Here is a 23,210-nt window from a genome sequence, read left to right as displayed (position 1 = left end):
TTAGTGCTGTGCCTTGGAGTGTGTGTCGGCTTCGCCTCCCGGCTTGTGGCGCAGTCCCATTCGTGCAGGGCTGGGGCCAATCAGAGGCAAGGAAGATGCAAGGTGCTTGCAACCAGGCACATCGGGTCGGGCAAAAGGTAGAGGGTGATGGCCATCTTGGTGTCGCATGATGTCCGTTGATGGTGTTGCAGGCTGTGGGTGCCACGGTGGAATAAGGCATGACCTCACTCCCCAGATCCAGGGAAAGACTATGGAACTATGAATCTATGGATTCAAGATCTAAGGGAGACTACTGTGGTGCTGGCTGCGTCAGATTTGGTCCTTGAACCACAAGTCTATAAATGAGTTTGGGTGCCAGGAGTGGAGTGCATGAGTGAGTTTTGGTGCCAGGACAATTGTATTTAGCACATGTCGGGAGACCAAAAGAGTGAGAGACTCTATAGCATACCTTAAACTGCCACATTAATGCCCCTCACACGCTTGGTTGATGACCTGCATTTCACGTACCAAATGAGGTAAAGCAGGTTTTGAAAACTATCACCGCAAAATAAACATGCACATTTTATTTTAGCGAAATGTACTTGTGACAAAGGCCCCCGTGCACCAAAAGGCTGTTAAGCAAAATCAGGGGCTGGAATAAACACAGTCCTCTAATAAGTCGCCACAAGTGCTGCACATGTCCTGTGGATCCCTGTTTGAAGATTCAGGAGGTTTCCAGAATCCAAAGATAGGCAAGGGATGTTGCTGTCTGTTTCAGTGGCCACATCCCACTGGAGCATTAAGTGGTGGCCCTCTAAGAGTGTAGTTTTACCTCTGGGCCCAGTAAGCCTTCAGCCCCACCCCAAGCCACTTTGCTCATCGCTTCACAAAAACAATCCCCCTTTACAAGGGAACTTTTTGGAAAACTGAGCTTTCATCGCCACAGCATCTCCATTTTACAGCACTCCAAAATAATTCTACAACTGAAATGCTGCAGGAATACCCAGCTGGGGCTACCCAGAATTGCACATGCTTTCTGGTCATTGAAACATCCCACACAATGCTCCAGCCTGTTCCAACAAATGTCTTGCCTGACTTCACTTTGGCAAGACCTGCAGAGGATGCCACGTGCTTCGAATTCAGAAATTGGTAGATACTGCCTTTTCTTGCATTGATCAGTGATCCTGGAAAGTAACAAGGGCACATCACAATATTTATCACAGAAAAGAAATCCCAGCTTTGGCTCTTGTGAGCCCTCGGTCCTCCCACTTCCCCCATCCGGCGGCACCACCAGACTGTCGCACAACTGTGGGGCAAGGTAAGTGCTTCTTTTTTGTTTGTTGTTCACTGACTGTTTGGGGCATTCAGCCCCTGGCCCAGACCCCTAACATTTGGCAAATGGGTGTTAGGGGTCCCTCTACTCGACTATCCGCATGGTGGGTGTGCGCTCACCTGGGATTTTTTGAAATTTGAAATGAAATTGAATCATAGTGGATCAAACCTTGGAAAACGTGTGGGGCTAATCCGCACACATTTTCCTATGCTCACCACATGACATATGCATAGACCTGTGTACTCTGGGTGGACACAATCATAATTCGTTGGGATCTGACAGGTGGAGTACACAATGCATCTCCAGAAGAGGGAGGGACGAAGCAGTTTCTCCCTGCCATGGCCAGCCTAATTAACTAACAAAGCTCCATGGATCTGCCCTGTCCTTTTTTTTGAGCCCTGTAGCTGGTGGCAGCATTCCCATACTGATCACAGTTGAATTCAAACAGGCCCACATGGGGCCTGGCTGCAGAGGCCAACAGAGGAGACAGAAAACCCCAACAGCCTTTCATATGCAACTGTGCCAACTTGATGCCAGCTCCCGCCCTCAGTATTGACTGACAGTGAAATGTCATGTCTGGGACTGCGTGTGTTACAGTAGTCATCTCTGCAAGGGGACACCATTCATAAGAGCAGATAATCTGAATACTTTGCACAGAGTAAGAAGAGCTCAGCATTGGACACTGGCTGAAGGTAGTCTGCCTTACATCTTCTGCCAGTAAAAGAAGGCCAGTTCCTCCAAGTTGGAAGCAAGATCCCGCCCCTAAACATCTCCCAGGGAACAGAGGGAGATACTGAACCAAAAGACACCCGAGCAGCTCGAGAACTGGTTCCCAGCTAGCACACAGTGTGCCCTGCTAGGCTCTGCAGCAAGCCTCCTAGGTGGGAAGTGCCATAGAGTCTCTAAACCAAACTAAAAGCAAGAGTAGCTGCCTGCAACACTCTCCTCAGCTTTGGCCCGTCCTCCTTAAAGGACAACACAAGCTCAATGAAGAAGCTAGGAGGAGTACATCGACAGTCATCTATCGACATCCACCTTAAAGGACATTTTTGAGCCAGTCGAGCCCCTTGAGCTACAACCGACTACACCACTGACTGTTGTTATGCCGCAGTCACTAAAGCCATCCGAGACACTTCCAGTGCTTCAGCATCGTCGACCAGCACTGAGACAATGATTTCTGACCCTGAGATGTCGTGTAGGGCAGCCTGCAACTGTCCGCCAAGCTTCGCTCGCCAAACTGCCTGCTGCCTGATACCCCCAGCTATTTCCCATGTTGAACTCTGTCGCAAAAGCTTCAATGCGCCCTGAAACTGACTCAACACTGTTGCACACCAAGCACTCCTACAGCACCAGATACATTGTGGTTCTTGTCCCATGGTGCTTCTCCGAAGGTCCCTAGTGACATTTTACGACCCATTGCTCCCTTTGTGCTGAAACCAAGTATCCTTGAACTCTTGTGATTATTTACTATATGGACTACCCTCCTGTCAGAATGCAGATTGCATTCCTTTTCCTTCTTTGAAACTGTCCTCTGCATTCCCTTACAGGTTGGGTTGTATTTCGCAGTGTGCTAGAACTGTCTGTTGTGATAATAATAAAGTAGATGATTTATACAACCTTGACTGGACAGTCCCTTTTATCATTGGGTGATAATTGAATTTCCGCTGTGTTGCAAATGACCCATGAGCCACGATCTTTCGGAGATAAGACTGCTGTTACCAAAATTGGACAAGGAGGTTTATAATTTGCTTGTGTTTACAATCTGTTTGGATCCCTTCTGGTGTACTAGAGGTGTGGGGCTGATTGATGGTTTAGAAACTGATATTCATCCCTGGACCACTGGTGCCCCAGAAGTGAATTCACCACAGGTATATCTCTTAAAGGTCCCTGTTATACCGTTATGATTGCGTTGTATTTTGGTTTGTAAGGACTGAGTGTGCTATTTTAATCCTACTCAACGTTGTACTCATGTGGAGCAGAATCCAATTCATCACAGGAGGTGGGAAACCGCTAGGCTTACCCATATATAGAAAATCCAGTGTCCCTCGGTACAGCATGGCATATGTTAAATGTGGTATACAACTAGATGAGGATCCCTTTGAGGGACATTAATAGTGGGTCCTGGTGTCTAACGGGGTATGCAGATCTATTAGAACTTTGCTAGTGGGTTTACAACCATTAGGGTCTTTGTCGATAGCCACTGAGCTTGGTGCAGCCCTCTCTTCCCACTGTTGCCTTTTGAGTTTGTTCCCCTTCCAACGGGCATTCCCCCTGTCAAAATGTCCAAAGAATTGTGTTGAAACATCCCTATGTGTTCTGTGTGATTGACTCAGACACATTGAGGACCCCTTAGCGGCTGAACTTGAACAGGTACTTTCTGGTTTATGCTTCTCACAACAAATCTACGCCCCTACCCATACTCTGGACTAGGTTTCAGTGGTCAAGGTCACCTGCCAAGACACCCAAGTTAGCCTTTGTCCTTGGTCAGTTTACGCCTTTGTGCATTTTACTATCACGGTTGCCTTCCCTCTTAAAATCAAAAAGATAATGCCCAAACTCATTCGGTAGTGTGATTTTAAATACCTCACTCTTGATAATATTTAACCTCTCTTGGACCAAGCAATAAACTTTGCACATCCCTCTCCCGTCCAAGTCATGTCTCGTGGACTAACTGCTAACTTAGATCACATCTCTTCTCAGCTCGTGCCCTTGACACTTAAAAAAACCAATGGGGATAAAAGAACTTAATCATGGTTCTCAAAGGATTTACAAAAACATAAATCCCTAACCTTGAAGTTATTTCACCTTTGGAAAGCCAATCCTAGCCCTGCCTCCTTGGCTGACTACGAATCAGGGGCCAAATTATATAAATCTGCAGTAGCAGAAGCAAAAACTAACCACTATAACCACAGAATCCAAAATGCTAAATCAGATACTAAGGAACTTTTCACGATTCTAAAGGAATCAGAGTCTACGCCCCAACCGCAGGGGTCTACCCACCCACATGATGTCACCTGGTGCCAACCAATACAAAACGGAATACACAATAAACTCATGGGCATTAGAGATGACATTGTGCTTAAAAAAGCGGCTTTGACACCAATCCCAGAGCCCTTCACTAGAAACCCACTGGTTACCCAATTTAATTTTCACCCAATAGCAGAGAAGGAACTAAAGATCGTGGTTGAGCAACTCAAGGCAACAAAATGCAAGGGAGACCCTTGTTCTTCCTTGATTATCAAAACTCGCCCCAACACTCCATAAGACAATCTGCAAGTACGTGAACGGATCCTTACAGGAGGGACTTGTTCCGGATGAGTTAAAAAAGCCTGGGTCACCCCTACCTTGATGAAACCAGGTCTGTCAGCTGATAACCCTCTTAACTACAGACCAATAACCAACACGCCCTTCTTGTTGAAGATCCTTGACCGAGTCGCCTATTTGCAGATCTCTAAGCATTTGAACCAGTTACCAATCCTCAATGACTACCAGTCAGGCTTCAGACAGGGCTTTGGTACTGAGACCTCCCTGTTGGACTTGAAGTCCCGACTACTCGGTTGCATTCTCTTTAGATCTGTCTGCAGCATTCGACTTGGTCGACCATTCCATTATGGTAGCTAGAATAGTTGAGTTGGCTATTTTTTCCCCTTCTGCTGCCTCCTGGATCAGATCCTCCCTGTATAACAGGCAGAGCAGGGTCTGCCTCGGGGAAGCCGAGGCTCTCCCTGTCTCTGTGCTTTATGGGGTGCCACAGGGAGCCAGCACCTCTCCCGGCCTTTACAATATCTACACGGCCCCCTTCTTTGCTATGTTGGAGGAGGAAGGGATCATTTTCTCGAATTATGCCGACCACACCCAGTGTGTTGTCCCGTTAACCGGCTTGTATTCTCAAGATGAACAGGAGCTCAATAGAACCTTTGCTCTGATTGAAGATTGGATGATGCGTAATAACCTCGCTCTAAATAAAGCCAAAACAGAGCTGATGATTGTGGGTAACCCTAGTAACCTAGCTAAACTGGACCCAGCCTACAAATCATTCATGTTGGGGTCTGTCGAAATTTTTCCCCAAACAAAATTAAAGATCTTGGGAGTGGTTTTGGACCAGACGCTTAGCAAGAAGGCCCATGTTAGCAAAACAGTGTCAGCTGTGGTCTACTACGTGAAACTGATTGCCCACTTGAGACCCTTCATCTCACAAGCTAACGCGGAATCCATAGCGAGAGCCATTATCAGGGCTAAAATCGATTACTGCAGTAGTCTCCTGGTCGGTCTCTGCAAGACTGATGCCAGCAGACTCCAAGTAATTCAGAACAGAGCTGTGAGAGTGGTTGCGGGTTTGACCTGCCACAATCACGTCTCAGATGCTAGGCGTGCCCTACACTGGCTCCCAGTAGAGGCCCAAGCTAAGTTTAGATTACTCACCATTGTCTTTAAATGCAGACTGGGCATAATGCCGTCCTACCTGCAGGTCCAGCAATAAAAAATTCCTGATGCTCCCACGATGTAAACTAAAGAAGGTTGAGAATGGCCCCTTTTGTCTCGCGCCCCTAAATTGTGGAACTCTCTACCGCTGACCCAAAGACAACAGCCTTCCCTGACGGCTTTCTATTCATCTACCGTTAGGTCATACTCTCGTGGCCTGGTGTGATCCGCTGAGACATTGTTCCCATCTGTTTTCCCTTAGTTTGTCTTGTCCGCACCCTTACGCCTCAGGGCCCATGGCTGCGCATTACAAATCAATAAAGTAAAGTAAAGTGTTCTGTGGCATCCACTCGTGAAATAGTCAGAGGCTGCCTCTCCCTTTTGCAGAATTGGAACTGTAGAAGAGCATTTCCAATTGCATCTCCCTCTTTGGCATTCACAAGCCTTTAAGTGCTCGTCTCTAATTAAGGGTTCAATAATTAACCCTGACTGCTATGTATTCTGTTGTATATTCTGAGGTTAAGAGCTTATATTCAGGAAAAAAAAACAGGTGTAAAGAGGGCCTGGAAATAATTTTAAAAGTGGCTCCATATTGCAAATTGACAGTAAACTCAACCCTGTATAAAAGAGGTTACCGCAGAAGAGGCCCAGGGTGCAGAGGTCTACCGGGAGATCTCCAGAGTTTCCTGTAGGCCAGTCCACCCCTGTCAAAATCACTACAAGAGCTCCTCATAATAAATTGGATTAAGCATGTTGGTCAACAGAATATTGCAATAAAGTCTTCCTTATTTTATGATTTGTCAGAGCACTTTTGTGGCTTGCGGTTCTAATACCTCTCATGTTGATTTACTGGAGTCATGTTATCTGTATGAAACGGTTGCGGTCTCATCTCAGCTTTGAGATCAGTCATATGACCGGTTTTGCAAAACCTCCTATGATGCGGTCCATTTCAGGGTCTCCGGGTCTTACTATGGGGGATCCTAAATTGCTATTTTATGCAGGTTCTCAGTGAGCCCTTGAAATCCTACATACCCCGTTAACCATTTCCTTAGCAACACAGACGTGTTTCACCTCTGCACCTAATGTGGTTAAGAACTATGAAATGATTTGGTGTTTCCTTACGCTTTTAGCAGGGGCGATACAAACTGTACACACCTATTTGGCTGATCCTGAACCATCGGTGTGTGTTTTGTGGAACCACCAGATATAGAGCCTTGCCTGCTTCATGCTAGCAACAAAGTAAAGACAGGTTTCTTTCTTAATGCCTCCTCATGCTCCATATCACACACACACACACACGACTTGAGAATTCTGCCCCGAGCTGCAGATCAGAGCAGAAGACGCTTCAACTGCGGTGTAGACCCTGATGATCAGTTCTCGTGGTGCAGACCTTGATGGTCAGTTCTTTGACCCTGCAGCACCTACAGATGCAGTATACCCAGGTGTCTAGGGTTCTGAAATCAGAACCTCTGCAGCACAATTGAAATCACTGGAAAGACGCTCAGAAGAGGGATTACCTTTTGGGACCATTGACATAACTGGAAAGACGCTCAGAAGAGGGATTACCTTTTGGGACCATTGACATAACTGGAAAGACGCTCAGAAGAGGGATTACCTTTTGGGACCATTGACATATTTTCCTATGTGCATTGATTTGCAAAAGGATCATTGAAACAATGTTCGCTTCACAGATATCTTGTTAAAACTATTACACTTGGCCATACTGATGCCTTATGTGTCTAGTGAACATGACAAGAACATGTCTGGCGTTAACACCCAATGAGATCAGCTTTTCCCAATGTGCTGTCCTGGGGCGCATTCCTTTTGCCAGTTTTTATAAAACAATTTCTCCATTTCTCCTTTTGAGGGGGTGGGGGGTTACAGAGCCCGCTTTCCTATGCTGGAGATTTAACCATCGCCCATGTTCTAGTTGAATGTAACACTTCACGTTGGACTTGATGCATTCCATACAATATGGTAATTATGGACCCCATTGTACGCCAACGTAGACTCCGTCACTAGAGGCTAGTACACATGCAATCATGGTGGGGTACTTTAAAACAGGACTTCTTTATGGGTAAATGGACTACCAAACATGTGTTGTTTTTCTCTGTTTAATGTATACCATGAAGAGATCTTTGCTTCCAAGGCGAATGGTGCCAACCATTTATTTATAGGACATTAGTATCCGACATGCGGCATCCACGGGATTCACTGAACGTGGATTGGCTCGTTTTCGAGCCATACCACAGTGTAATCCTGTTCCCAGAGGTGGGGTGTGGCAGCCCCTTATCTAATGAGGAGGCTCGAAACGGGGCAATCCCCGCTCCGAGCCTCCACACGACTGGAGGCTGCCATCGTCCCCGCCGGCGATTTAGGTACGTTGTGTCTTTCCCCCACCACCCCTCCCCTGCAAACTATCCCCTCCCTACCTCACTTACCTTATTTTTTCTTCTTTTTCGGGAGCGAACGCGCTGGGAACACTTCTGTCCCCAGCGCGTACTCTCCCGATGGCCGCTATGGAAAGGGAAAACGGACTCCGTTTTCCTTTTCCCAGTGGCCATTTTATATATTTTTTTTTCTGTTCCGAAACGCTGCAGCATTTTGGAACAGAAAAAATAATATTAGTATCCCGGACTTACGGGCCGGGGTACTAGTGGCAATAAGCCCCTCACGGCGGGCCAATACAACCCCGGTAATGCCCCCGGGGCCTTTACCTTGGTCAGTATTGGCCGGCCGTCTCGGGGTTTATTGCCACATTGTACAACTTGTATAGAACCTATATCAGAAGTTTAACAGAGTGCAGGCCAGTAAGGAGAGCATAGTATAATTGAGGCATGCGGGGAGTGTAACCGGTGACAGCGTCTTGAAGTCTTGCACACTGTCCATTGCAAAGAAAGACTTGACACTTGGACTCCAGTTTTAAAAAACAAAATGCAAGTTTCGATACCTTTCATTGGACGAACTGGAAGTAATAGGGAGAGATGGTACAAAGCATTGAATTCATCAGGTGGTGCAGAGTGAAATTAGTAGCAGAGAAATGCACCCTTGACAGTGTTATAGGCTCGAAGAATAGTATGCATGGAATGGAGGCCAGGGATGGCCCCTTATGTAAGGGGCCATCATTGTGGCAGCAGGGAAAACGCATACGAGCGTTTACTGAAAACAGTGGCCTTTAAGAGAACGAAAGCCTTAAGGGAAGCAACACTCTGAGCGACACCGGTTGTGTGATGTCCATAAGTCCAGGATCCAGGGAAGTCAAAGCCTTTAATAGATGAACATTTTTAAAATGTGACTTCCAAGTGTTCTTAAACTTGCCAATGGTAGTGCTGGTGGCAGTTTAATTGTTCCTTTAACATCTCCCAAAGTCCAGCCCATGACCATGCAGGCAGACTGGGACCTTTACAAATCCAGTTGCTACTTTGATTTCTGTTCTGTTTTTTTTCTTATAAATTGACTTCCTTTTTGGTCACGGAAGTAGTTTACTCACAACATGTTAAGCTTGGTATTATGTTGCCTTGGTGTGTGTTTGGTATTGAATTGACAGTTAAGAGTTTTTTGCATTGTTTTTGAATTGTCCATATGTTCATAACTCTCTCTCTCTCTTTCCCCCCCTCCCCCCTCCCGCCCACAGGGCCAAGGCGACCTGCTGAAGAGCGCCAAAAATGAAGGCCTGGAGAACATGAAGCAGATCCATCTGGCGTGCCTCTCCTGTGGCCTGAGCAAAGCCGCCGCCACTGACGGGAGGCTGAAGCGTGGCCTGGAAGCCATTGAGGAGAAGGACGCCGGGGAGGAAAATGGCAGATTGTGAACGTGTGCGGGGAGGGGAGGCATTAACCACCTCCCTCAACCTGTTCTCCAAAGCAGCAATCAGGGAAAAAGAGGGGCCAAGGCCCAGCCCTCGCTCGGGCATGCCTGGGAAAGAGACTGCGGGCAGGTGCTCCCAGCTTGTCCCGGAACAGGGCAGGCTCTGGAAGTGGGCGAGGGGACAGTGTCAGCCTACGCCTCGTAAAGATGGAGGGGCAGGCTCTGTCGAATGAAGGAACCACCCTGTCCCGGTATCTGCTTGAAGAAAACGTGGAACTATTTTTTTAAAAGAGTATATAGACTGGGGCAAACATTGTAAAGTGAGCTCTACTGTGTGTGGAGAAAATTAGCTCTAGATTTTGTCAGTATTTTACAGTCAGTTCATTTAGCTACGCAAAGCACTTGTTTCTAGCGTCTTCACAATGTGTCTGTGTAGCTGTATGTAAAGAAATCTGCAAAACGATGCGGTCACCTCCTCGTCCCATTAATTTATGATGTCAGTTCATTCTAAAACAGTCAGGTATTCTAGAGTTCCTAAAGGTAGTTCAGAATGTCCAGCAGGCTTTTACTCTCTCTGCATTGTCTTTTATGTCCCTTGTTTGTCCGTAAGGTATATATTCTCTTAATAGTTTAAAATCTCACAATGCAAGACTAATCAACGTCTGCCTTAGACCACCTTTCCCTCTCTTTCTCCACCAACGGTACCACGTTACTGTATAAAATGCCAAGCCCAATTCTGGCACAATCCTGTTGTAAAGCGCTCCACTACACTTGAGCTAGGTTGGTGCTATACCCAATAAAATAAAAATAAAACTTGAAAGTGGTTCTCACTGCAGATAAGCAGGCCATTTTGGACGATACCAGGAGTATTCTTTTCTAACAATGGATTTTGTGCTTTTTTGCTCTGCCGAGCACCTGCAGGAAAGTCTTACAGAGCTTGTGGCAGAGGATAAACTTAAGGTCCTGCAAGATTTTCCATCTGAAGTCTGTTGTATGAGGCCACTTCAGCCAAATTGGAATTACTGCACCACAATTCTCTTCCTCTTAATGATGAGCCAGGCGGGAAAGAGATTCTGCTTGCAGGGGCCAAAACATGTATTTGAATCAAGTCTGCCAAAATCTAGACTTTCCATTCTTTCTTGCAGAAAAGACGCTGTGTTCACGCCTCAAATTATGAACTAGCTCGCCTGTGGCACACCGATGGCTCCAGAAAAGTATGAAATGTTACTGCCATGTGCCCTTCTTAATGGGGAATATTTAGACCATTTTAAGAGGAACATTAAAACAAAATGTGTGCACCCAAGGACCTTTACACATAACCGCAAGCTGAGCTGGACAGGCTGATGATAAAGCTGGTAGCTCTCCCATCATGCCTCAGCTTAGATTTAGAGTGATGGGCCTGCGGCTTTACTTTGCCTGCATTCACTTTGCCTTTATTTCTCCTGTCTTTCACTTCTTCTAGCATTCACTTTGTCATTGCAGGGGGTGCCCCTTGTGCACCCCATTTTTTCACCCCCACCACACTGTTCCCCTGTGCCTCCTCTTCACCTCAAGCTTAAGCTCAACGGAACCACACCCATCGTCACCTTCACAGTGTGAATATGTAGACAAAGTAAATGTAGACACAGTAAGAAGAGACAGTTTTGGGGGTGAAGTAAAGGTGGGATGCAGAGGCTGGCATGAGTCTTAGCACTCACATTCTGTCAGCCTGAAATCCCACACTTTCCATCAATGCCAGCGGACGATACTCTTACGCACAACCTTACATATTTTATCGAAAGACCTTTGAGACACAGCTTCTACTGTTCCCGCAAAATGACCAGGATTATACAAGGCAAATTGAAGAAAGCTCAGGTTTAGTTTTGGCCTTTGGGTGGCCTAAACGGCCAGACCGAGGAAGCGCAGCCTGTTATAGATGATATATGGGATGGTGTATGGACGGATGGTGCCCACACCATTATATTATGTGCATATCTGCTGTATGTCAATGAAGTGCCTACTCCTGCTGCCCATGTCACAAGGCCAAGGGCAGCAGGATTGCAGAAAGGTCCCCCTTGGTGGTTTTCTTTCATAGAGGAAGGCTGCCCAACCAGCGAAGCTACTCAACAAGAAAAAATGCATGAACACACTGCTTTCCACTGTGCCACCTGCCTCGTTCCCGCTGCCATGGACAACGAGCCAAGCGAGGTGACCAGCAGACAGAGAAGAGATGCTGCTCTACGTGTCTCCCACTGCTCACCCACTTGTCCTTTCCTGCTGCTTTTCAGCACATGTTTATGTGTTGCTGAACAGTTCCTGAAAGGCCACACCTAACAGCTGCCATTCGGTCAGTTGGTTTTTTGCAACTCTGAAGTCACCGTGGAGAGTATTAGAGAGCCTTTGCACCGATTTTGCACAGCGTTTGTTCTCGAGGAAAGAATTGCACTGGTTCAAAAACACTTTGAAGAAATTCATATGTCCCAGTGCAAATGCCACTGTAAAACTGTAGTACATCAATAAACTTTATGAAATATAGGCTCAAAGGTTCGTATGCTACAGTGAGAGGTACCAAATTGCACTGTGAAGTGTGATGACTGCAGAGCTGGAAGAGAAAGCCTCAGTGGTATTAGCTAACACAGTAGGCCCCATTTTTAGAGCATCACCCTTTTCAAAATGATCTCTAGATCCTATCGCAGAGAGAGCACCTATCTACAAATATTTCCCAACAGGATGCTACCCAGAGCTCTCAAACACCCCAATTCCATGCGTGAGAAATATTTCGAATTCCATTTTTTTAATTCCTATTCTTGTACTTTTTCCACTTTTTTATTAATTGTGCTTGGCTACATCAAACCTTCCCCAAAGGATAAAGAAAGCAAGAATAAAACAAAAATTACAATAAAATCATGCGCACATCATCATGGTACACTAAAAGTTAAGAGTAAGTAAGATCGGAAATACAAGCAATTCATAAAAGAGCATACAAGTTCAATCTTCTAACATTTTGAAAATGGATTTAAAACATCTCACGAGGTTCAATTTAATACTCACATTAGGTCCCTCCAATATTATATTCCAAATTGATTCCAACTTCAATGGGTCCAAATATAGCTTCAATCTTCACATTCCATACTCAAATGCCGGAAACACTCGATTTGCGTACCTTTCCAAAATCTGCAGGTTCTATTTTCCCTAGAGATATTCTGCCTAACCCCCCAATATTTCACTATTACTCAGTACGTTTAACCTAATTCTTACAAAGTATTTCCTCCATTTCCTATATGGGAACAATAACATATACTTTGAGAAAGCATTCACAGCTTTCCCCATCTAGATTTAGGTAATGTTTATGTGCATGAGTTTTACATCTGTACGAATCCAATCGATTTCCTTGAGCTGTTTCCTAACCATTGGTTGTGGGGTGGGGGCATTCCTTTAAAACTAGCTCAGTTACATCAAGTTCTATCAACAGGTTATTACAAGACTCTTCCCATCCTCTTAATCTTGACTCCTTTTTTTTCTTTTAAGAACTTGATGTAAATGCCCCAACACGGATTCATTCTCCACTATTAACATTTTAAGATAAAATGACAAGGCTTTCCACGAGATCTGGGACAACATAGATGAAAACCCCTGCAGGATAGTTCTAAAACCTGTTTCCAAGAAATCCCCTTCAAACTAGCCCAGTTCACCTCCTGGGTATCCACCCCGTACGTAATTGATGGCATACCTTTCATCCTGTAAAATTGCAACATAGGAGTACTGAAAATTTCCCAGCAATGATCAATTATTTTTGCTTGAGAAAATCAGGGTTTTTAATGTTTTCCTAAGTTGTAAATAATGCAGCTTTCGGTCTGTCTGTTTCATAAATATTTAAACCCAAGTATACAAAATCAGAAACCATACCAGGTGTTTCATCTAAAAGAACCCATTTAAAACTCGTTATCTTTTTTTTAGGTGGCCTTAAAATCATCACCTTCGATGTCATAACATTAATTTCCAATCTGTTGGTTGTAGTATACTGTAAAAGAACAGTGCTTTGGTGCTGGAGGCCAATAGGGGTTTGGTCGCACATATCTGCATATAAAAGCCAATTTATAAAAGCCAATTTATAGGTACAAAATCCATTTTAGGAGGGAACGATCTAGCGCCACTCAAAGTTTGACCCAGGTCTGCAATAAAAATATTAAAAAGTAATGGTGCTAAAACACAGTCTTGTTTCAGGCCCTTATTTGTTTTTATAGAGCTGGACAAGAGCCCTCCTGCATTCAGCCTAATGGTTAAAGAGGTTCCAGAATAAAGGTAATGTAAAATGTTGAGCAAATAAGGTGGACAACCCCAGTTTTTTTATTTTCCCCAGAGCAAAAGACGAGTAACGGAATCAAAGGCCATGGTAAAATCTATAAAACAAACATATACACATTTCTTAAGATTCTGGAACTTAACTTGAATAAACCTCATTAAAAACTCATTTGAAGTAGTTCTCTCCCCTTGGACAAATCCTGATTGCCATTGGTCCAGGACATTAGCCTTTTCAGCCCACCTTCAGAGTTCTACAATCACAAGAGAGCAAAACATTTTCCCCGAGAAATCCAGCATTGCCAAGGGCATGTAATTGGCGGGATTAGATAGATCTTTTTTTGTGAATAGTTATAATAATAGAAGATTTACATGACTGAGGGATTTTCTTTACACTTAAAATATTCTTAAATAAAACCAATAGAATCACAGCGCACATCGGTGTCATATTTGATAGCCCATCAGGCCCAGGGGCTCTAGAAGATTTAATATCCTTAATAATCCTGTGGATATCATCTAGGTCAAGAGGAAGGGTCCAGGGCAGATTAGCATTCAATTAATCATACTCCAAATCAGAATTAATATCTGTATAAACTTGACATAAACTTGACTTTGGTGTACAAATCCACCCAAGTCCTTTCCAAGATGGGATTAAGCTGCATTACATTATTGATTGGGGTTAAACAGTATATATATATATATATATATATTTTTTTTTTTTTGGCACCATGTTGCATCATCATACTATGATGTTGACTTAACCAATACCTATACTTGTTATGTAGACTCTTTCTCAATTCCACAATATTTGAGGGCCACGTGGCCTGCAAAACTCTTAACCTCTTTCTCAGTATCTTATTGTGGGTTTTAATTTCCATATCAAAATGACATGAGTATGTATAGACCCTTTCCTTAAAGGGAAAGACATTACTTTGTACAACTCCTTCAGCTTCTCAGTATATTGCAAAGACAGAAAATCAGTTCTCCATTGCAGCCTCTGCAAATTCATACTCAATATTTCATTACATTTTCTCACGAGAAATCCCTTGCAAATCAATCAATCAATAATTTGCTTGGTTACACTGCATGGGAATCGGGAACATTTCTTTAACTAAGTCCACATAATTAATCATATGTTTTAGCCATAAGCATCCACATAAGCAGCCATAACATCCACTTCTTTAACCTATAGCGAAACATTTAGCCACAATGGCATTCGAGGCAAAAATATAGTCTACAAACAAAGTATGGGGGCCACTCCTACAGGCATGTTTGTGGGTCAAATCTCCCTCCAAAGTCCCATTCATTTTATGTAAATCCCAATCTTACAGAAGGCAGCACCAAGCTTTGACTCGGCCATGGCTGACTTCTTCAGTGTTCTAGGCAGGGTCATGATTTCCTCATCCACAAAACAGCAACATTGAAAATCGCCCCCAATGAACGCATCCACACTTCAAATGTATTTGCGGCATCCTCCAGAATCATAATAAAGGCATCCCTCATTACTCAGAAGGAGATGACCACTAGGTTCCTGTGGGGGGGGGGGGACTTTCGTACAATATAGTTTACTGTTCCAACAGATATGGATCGCTTGTAGATAAGGGTTCGAACTTCCAATTTCTATTGCCTCAATACCTATGGCATTCCTAATTCCTATCAGGAACCCTGCCGTCGGATGTCCTCTGCCCTTAAAACTAGCCAGATTTAAAAACAGCCTATAACCATCCAGGTGAGGTTTATTAAGAATCCAGGTCTCCTGGAGCAAGAACATATCTGCTTCAGTCAAATCAAATACGCCCAATTGGAATAGGTGCCTGTATCCCTAGTATTCCACACTAATATACTTAATGGGCCACTCATTTCACATGTTGGTAGTTATGCCCTATCGTGCGTGTCACTGTTCAATGTCTTGGTGGGCCAAGTCTAGCCATCCTTTACATCATGCTCCATATCCTGTAGATCGGAACTTTCCTTCAGAATCTATTTGCATGATATTTTCCCTCCTGCACATGTTACTAACCAATTTCCCACCTCCTCAACACAGATCCCCGGTTCCTGACTATTCACCTAGTCTCTATAACGACCACCATAACAGAACGTCAAAGAATACCCACGAAACAGAAGCTGATCAGTGGCTTTCAGAAGAAAGTTATATACTAACTTTGACTGGATATGGAGGAACACTTTGTGTACATTCTGATTATCCCAGAACTCAACCCGATCAATATCGGCTGTGTTGATATCCTGCAAACAAGAGGCTCTCGCAAATAAAGATAAAGACCATCGATCGATTTAAAATCCCTGCTTTCTCATATTGGGCAAATGCACCAATAAAACCTTATATTCTGCCAGAGATTCCAAATGCTTTTGCATTCCTAACAGCGCTTTACCAGTTTCCCTCAGGGTTTGTTGGATCTTCTTTACTTGATCATGCAAAGACTGATCCAATTAATTATTCCTGGTTGTAGTATGCTGATCCTTGAATTTGTTTACTATTCATTTCATCTTTGCTCCGGATTCACCAAGTTAACTAGTGGCCTCAAACAATCTTTTTTGGGAGCCGTCTTATCATCCTTATCACCTTTGGTTACTGGACCTGAAACCCCCACCTTTGCCAGACCTTGTAAATTTGATTCTTTAGCAAACTCTTCAACACTCACCAAGTCCCTAGTTGTTACATCTTTGGACTTTTTTGTAGTTTTACATTTAAGACTAGAGTTTTTTTTAACTATCTAACCAGTATTGAGGTCATAGGTGACTCTAACTGTAATTTATCACAATCATCAATATCCATTGAGGGGTCGGAACATACCGAAACATTTAATAAATCTTCATCCTCCAGTGACATAATGTTTACAATTAGATCTTTGACTAGATGCAGAACTCATCTGCTTATTTCTAAAACAGCTTTTAATTTTGATAATATCGTCTTGATTGGCATGGGTCCTAATATCACTTTTCATAGCCACCAATTAATTTTGTAGAACTTTAACAGACCCCACATTACTTAATTATTTAGAATTATTCTCTAGGGTAGTTGGGTTTCACAAACATTTTCGGGAGACTATTTAGATTCAGGCCCTTTCCCTTCTGAATTTTCATTTTTTTTGCATGCAATGTTGTTATTTTTCCGACTCCTCTTCTTCTTTTGGTTATGGAAAATTGAATAAAGATTATCCTTGTTCACTTCTTTGACCCGTAACTTGTCATGAAAGGCCCAAGCCTCATGTACTTCCTCACCTTTGGGAGGGCTTGTGTAATCATTATCTATCACTAATGGCATGGGGTTTGCCATTGGCACCTCCCTCAGAATTCCCTCACTCCACACAGAGGCCCTGTTCGGGGACTCATAGATTGTAACCAAAGGGTCATGACCAGGCTCCCCTATGAGGGAGGATTGACAAGCCTCATCTACCATAGACCCCATGTCAATGAACTTAATCATAGGCACCACATTGTGCCCCTCCACCAAGAGCCCCTCCAAAAAAGCAATCTTCACAGTCATCTGAACTATCACATTGTGTTGATCTAAAATATTACTATTAACTGTACTAAATAAACCCACAAAAGATTTGACAACATAGTCCAATGTAGTAAGTAAAGATGAGACAGGCGGCAACATATTGGGCACATTGCGCCGCAAAAACGGGGATCTTCTAGACGCTGGCGAAGCTTGAGCCTCCGAGGAACCTCTACTATCCGAGTGAAAGAAAAGATTGGGGGAAACCGTTCCCCTTGATCATCCCCAGTATCAGAGTCTCTTTAAGCTCATACGCTGCCTTTGCCAAATTCGCTAAAGGCACTTCACTTCCCCCAGGCTGTGAATCAGAGCATTTACCAACAGTGCCACATTAATAATTCAGCATCAGATATTTAATTTGACACAGACGCATTGCTCATAGAGTGCACCTGCTCAAAAGGTTCAGGAAGCCGCCAACCAACGGAGAACAAAGCCGTTGCAACATGTTTTTTATTTACCATAGTAATGGCGGAAGAAATAGCCGCTTCTACAGGGTGCACTGCTCCGACCATATTTAAGTTTGGATTATCCAGTCTGGACACTTCCTTAAAACAGGATGTTTTGGGGGTGGACGCCAAGACACCTCCCACTGCACTAGAGCCCCCCCACCACTCTCATCCTGCACACAAACCATCCTACTAGTGCAGGGGTAGGAACCCACATCAGGCATATCGGTTGCAGAGTGCATACACAGATGTCATCTTCTCTCAAGGAGGGAGTGGAGATAAAAGCAGTCACGAGTCAGCTGCTATTCACTTCCTACCAGCAAGGGCGATTACCACACAGCTCCCACAATCTTCAAAAGGAGACCACCTCACCAAACGCCTTTGCTGCTGACAGCCGCCGACTGTCAGAACGCCACTCCAAGATTTTAAGCTCGTAGAATTAAAGGGACAACACACCATTCAGGTAATCAGAGGTACTCCACACGGCCGACTTGCAGGACACTTCTGCCAGCACTTGCTTTCTCACGCATGGAATTGGGGAACACGAAAGCACTGCTATGGTATAGATAGCTCCCAACTGGCCACTTACCATGTGGGACACCTTAATCCAGTGCTCGTGTTTAAGTCAACAAAACCTTTCATGCTTACACTTCGAGGCCAGCACTTCAATTGCAAAACATACACCCAGAAGTTCTAATATGCAAAGTGCTGGTGATCAAATTGCCAGAACTGGAAGACTGTGACTCTGGTAAGCAGGGCCCAGTTGGTAGCTGTCTACACCAGAAGCCATATCTTGCACCGTGTTTATTCACAAGATATTCTCTGTGTGATAAACATTTTGTTAAATTCCTTATGCCGCCATCTTTTTGGGCAAACTCAGCATGGATTGTTGACAATCAGATTCCACAGTCTGTAGAACTCACAACATCAGTTGAGAGGCAATGGACAAAGCAAACACCAAACAAGTATCCTCTCCAAGCTCATCACTACATAGTAAGGTTTAAAAAATGTTTGCATTAATTAAGTTTGCATTATGAGAATAGGTCGATATACCCTGTCTTCCTACACAGAACAATGACACAAAGTTAGCCTACAAAATATATTTTTCAGGAGACATTTAATGGCTAGCACTGAGCACAGTACTTGTTGGGCATTTGAACATAAAATCAGGTTCATATATAGTGTTTTCGGTGAGCGTTGGCTGGATGTGAGTGAACAAGAAAACATTCTTTCAGAAGAAAAAGGTGTGTCTCCCATTTGCAAGGAGGTTCTGACAATGGGTTAAAGGCCATCTCCACCAATCCCGTTTTTTGTTTGATCATGGGAGGCCATTTGCTTAGTTTCAGCACAAAGATGTGTTTTAATGCACTAGTTCTACCATTTTGAGTTCATGGTGAACAGACCAGTAGTAAGCACATTGTTCATTTGTCGTTGAAAAGCCTTGCATATTGTGCAAAATAGTGGAGGGGGGGGTGAAATCGAAGTAGGATATGTTTCTGTAAGTTCAAGACAGTCGTTATCACTACTAGTGAGAAGTGCTTTTATTTGCCAAACATTCTGACTTAAATCACCCTTCCTGCCACAAAGAAAGCACAGTCCAAATCTGAGCAGGTCCAAGGAGTGGGGGGATCTCAACATTGACTGAACTTGACCAGGAGATGCATGATGACTCCATGACCCAGGATACTGAGCATACCGTCAGGGAGGCTCACTATGGAAAAGATGTATTCTGGGAGTCAGTACTCTTGCGTCACTTCCCTGAGACATGGAACGATAGCGTCATCCTACCCACAGCATGCAGCTGGTGTCGCCATTATGCATTGTGCACCATGACTCCCACAGCCACAGCGAAGGTCCTGCCAGCGAAGGCATAAAACCCTAAAACATTGATGCGCTTGCAGGTTTGCAAGCATCACCCGATACAATATTATATTGTTGGGAAAATGTAAGAGAGCAGATACAAAGCTGTGCGCTACAACAACAAAATAACGGTCGCTTTGGAAATAAAATAGGGATTCATACAAAAAGCAACTCGGGAATTCCTAAACCCTGAAAATTGAGAACTTAGTTTAAATTCTCAATCCAATCTAGGTTGAATGCACCTTTATATTTTAGAAGTACGTATATGGTTGCCAATGAACTTTAACGAACAAGAAACCAGCAGTGTTTTTTCAGTAAGTCAAAGATTTGCAGCACAGTGGCAGGTTCTGTGCTTTTGGAAGCAGATGGATGTGGTAACCTGCACCCACCATCATTGAAAGAGGAGAGGATGACGCTCACAGGAGTTTGTGGGTAGTGTCTGTGTGTGTTCAAGTTGGCAGATGTGCTCAGCCCTCTGGGGTGATGGTGTAGGAATATGTCCTTAAGGCGTCACTCATGGAACAGGCAGAGCAGAGTTCTTGACCACAACGTGTGATGTTCAACAGATGTTCAACAATAAGATCTCTTGATGCTTCCCATCTCACATGGGATTATATTTAAAGTGCTTAGAAACAGTCAACCACTCAAACATTCAGATCTTTATAAGAAACACATTTACGTTCATTTGCCCGAGTACTAGAGCCTTGTCATGTTACTAATCACTTGAGGTATTAGGAAACTGGATAAGCACAAAATTCACTCATATTTCTGGGCCTTCTTTTTAATACTCACTGCAAATCGGATCATTATGGTCGATTTGTGAAATCAACAATGTGTAGATGTCACTGTATCAGGGCTAAAGTGCTCCATGTCAGCAGGATCACATTCACCCAGTCCTGCCTTTTTATCGACCAATGATTTTCCTGCTCGGACCAGTTGGGCCACACTTACTATGGAGAGAGATAAAATACCTATTGGCAATGGCGAAAATGCCAATCTAGTTCAAAGTGACCCTGATGGTATAGAGACAATTGGCAACCCTGGTTCAATGTGAATCATGAGGCAATCACTAAAATAGGTGCCTGTAGCTGTCAGTGGGAAGACCTTGCGATTGGCGGCCACAGATCCTAGAGCATTTGACACCTCCAATGGCGAATAGATAAGAAAGAAAACACTAAATTACAAACCAAAAATACTTGAGGGCATTAAATATAAAGATGTTACATAATATAGCGAAGTTATATTTTTTATATATAGTACTCACAGTTTCCATTTATAAATTAAATTGTAAGCACATTTTATCTTTTCACAGCACATTCCCATGTGGATGAGTTCAAGGGAATCAAATGGTTCTATGAAGTTTGCCCGTAGGCCACTCTTGCTTTTTGCCACTGCGGGCAATGCACTTCCTCCCCCCTTCTCACCTCACTGACCCTCCAGTAGTGTGGGGGACACTCCCGCAGCCCTTCGTAACCTCACTCCCACCTCTACCTTTTTCTCATGCGGGGTGGGGGGGGAAACTCTGCAGCGCCCAATCTCCCACTCATTCCCATACAAAATTCCACCTGCCCTCCATCTGCACCTCACAACGTACCTCTCAGTGCTTTGTCATTCCCCGCCGACCTCTTCCTGTGTCTCCATCCCACTGCAGGCAACGCACGTGCGTCAATTACGCACAGGCCACGCTGCGAAAAAATGCAGTCAGCTGGGGAATTACCCACGGGACGAGTGGGCAGTCCCGATCAAACATCTGCATACCCACCTCTCAGACAGAACCTTCTGACACTCAACCCGTGCTGGCATATTCATGGTTAACTTAATGGGCATGACATTTCTCAGCTAACCTACTTCACACTACATGTGATCTCCGTCGCATTGCATTATGTTCATGTGCCTCAACTACTCAGTTCAAAAAGGAACACGTCTGCAGTTTGTCCTATGACATTGCCCCCAATGCTGCAAAATGTTTTGCCAGCTTAGGTGATTTCATCAGAGGAGAGGGGGCGAGTCTCAGGAGTCAGACCCTGAGGAGTCAAGATGCCACTGGGTGAAAGCACTCCCAACCCACCTCTCACTGTTCCTTAATTCCTCAGAAGAAAAAAAAAGGCGCAGTAATACCATTGTATTTCTATCTGTCTTCGTTTGTAGCTCATGTATTTGTACTGTTTTCATTCCTACACCTTAAAAGTGCGTTGAGCAGGTGTTGTGTTCTGTGTCACCTTGTAACAGAAGAAGTAATATAAACAGATTATATTTATTTAAAAAATGCTTTTATTTTGAAAAGCTTTAATTTGATTAAGACGTGCTTAACTAAACTCATATTTTAATTGTGAAGAAGTTTTACTATCTGGAAGTTTTACAGTAGCTATCTATTGTGTTAATGAAATAAAATGAGATTAGTAACAATTTAACACTATCTTGTTCATTTGGCACACTACTGAATGACTAAACAATGTAAAGACAATTATCCGCTTGTTGTGTTTTCTTTTTTTTAACTGTATTTGCTTTAATTGTGCATACGTTTTCACAAGAGTCTGCCTTTTTTGCCTATGATTCTCTTGCAGGTGGACTTAAATGGCGCTTAGAAACACATGTGTACAGTTGCGTTATAAAGGACTTATATCATCTCAAAAAGCTAAACTACATATCCAACCATGCGCGTATTAGCAAAAGTGGCAGGGCTTGCTAGAGGTTACCCTGATAACAGGGGACCATTCTCTCTGGACATCAAGAAACCCTCTTGCTCCTCCTGTTCATTGTCTACCTACGGATGGCGTGAGGCAATAGAAGACCTAATGCAGATGTATGCTGTAGACACATAACTAGTCGTTCAAACTCAGAGACTGATAGACAGGAGTGGCCTGTGGACAAAGTCAATAAGGATGCCTTACAAGAATGTTTGTTAGCAAATGTACAGTTAGTTTAGAGATCTGCAGCCTATGACTTTCCAGCTGTTTTGACCTTTGACTCCCATGATGCCTCACCAACGGCTATACAGGCTTGGACCGATGGGAGTTGTAGTAAAAAGCCTCTGAAGAACTAAATGTGGAATACCCCTGAGTTAGATCATGAAGATCCTTTCTTCTGGATAGTCCACCAGATTCAGTGGCCCACGCTCCAATAATCGTAGTCCCCAGGTTCTGCAACTTGGGCCTTTTGTTTGGCTACAAAATGTTCTTTCATTCACCAGGTGGACCAGGTTCAAATACCAAATTCATCAGCTCTGTCCAACCAATAAACTTAAGCTGCAGGTTCCTCATTCAATATGACAAACACTGAAATATTGTTTGGTTACCCACAAGATGATATTTTCTGCATAAAACTACTGGAGGCACCAATTATTAAGGGTATAGCTCTTGGAAACTCAGCTTACCCAAATAATAGGCAGCAATATCATCACACAGGAGCAGAATGAAAGTGTTCCCTCTTAGTGCCAAACTCACTACAAAAACCAGCACCTAAAAGATCTTGAAGTCTTAATGAGATTAATAAGCAGTTTATGTTAGTGAGAGATGAATGGACAATGGTTGTTTCTTAGAACAACTGCTTAGAAGGTCCCCTGCCT

At 43.8% G+C, this 23,210-nt stretch overlaps 1 protein-coding gene across 1 annotated transcript in view; it reads left to right on the top strand.

Moving 5' to 3' along the window:
- PLCL1 (phospholipase C like 1 (inactive)) overlaps window positions 1-22,778 on the top strand; it is a 1,260,670-nt gene extending 1,237,892 nt beyond the window's left edge. Inside the window, exon 6 of the mRNA XM_069615809.1 lies at window positions 9,369-22,778. Coding sequence (XP_069471910.1) covers window positions 9,369-9,545 — 177 coding nt within the window. The 3' untranslated portion in view covers window positions 9,546-22,778. The remainder of the gene's footprint in view (window positions 1-9,368) is intronic.
- The last annotated feature ends 432 nt before the right edge of the window (window positions 22,779-23,210 follow it).

The sequence above is a fragment of the Ambystoma mexicanum genome, chromosome 9 (genome assembly GCF_040938575.1).
Source record: "Ambystoma mexicanum isolate Mex_15411 chromosome 9, UKY_AmexF1_1, whole genome shotgun sequence".
NCBI classification, from domain to species: domain Eukaryota; kingdom Metazoa; phylum Chordata; class Amphibia; order Caudata; family Ambystomatidae; genus Ambystoma; species Ambystoma mexicanum.
This window is presented reverse-complemented; position numbering and strand designations above follow the sequence as displayed.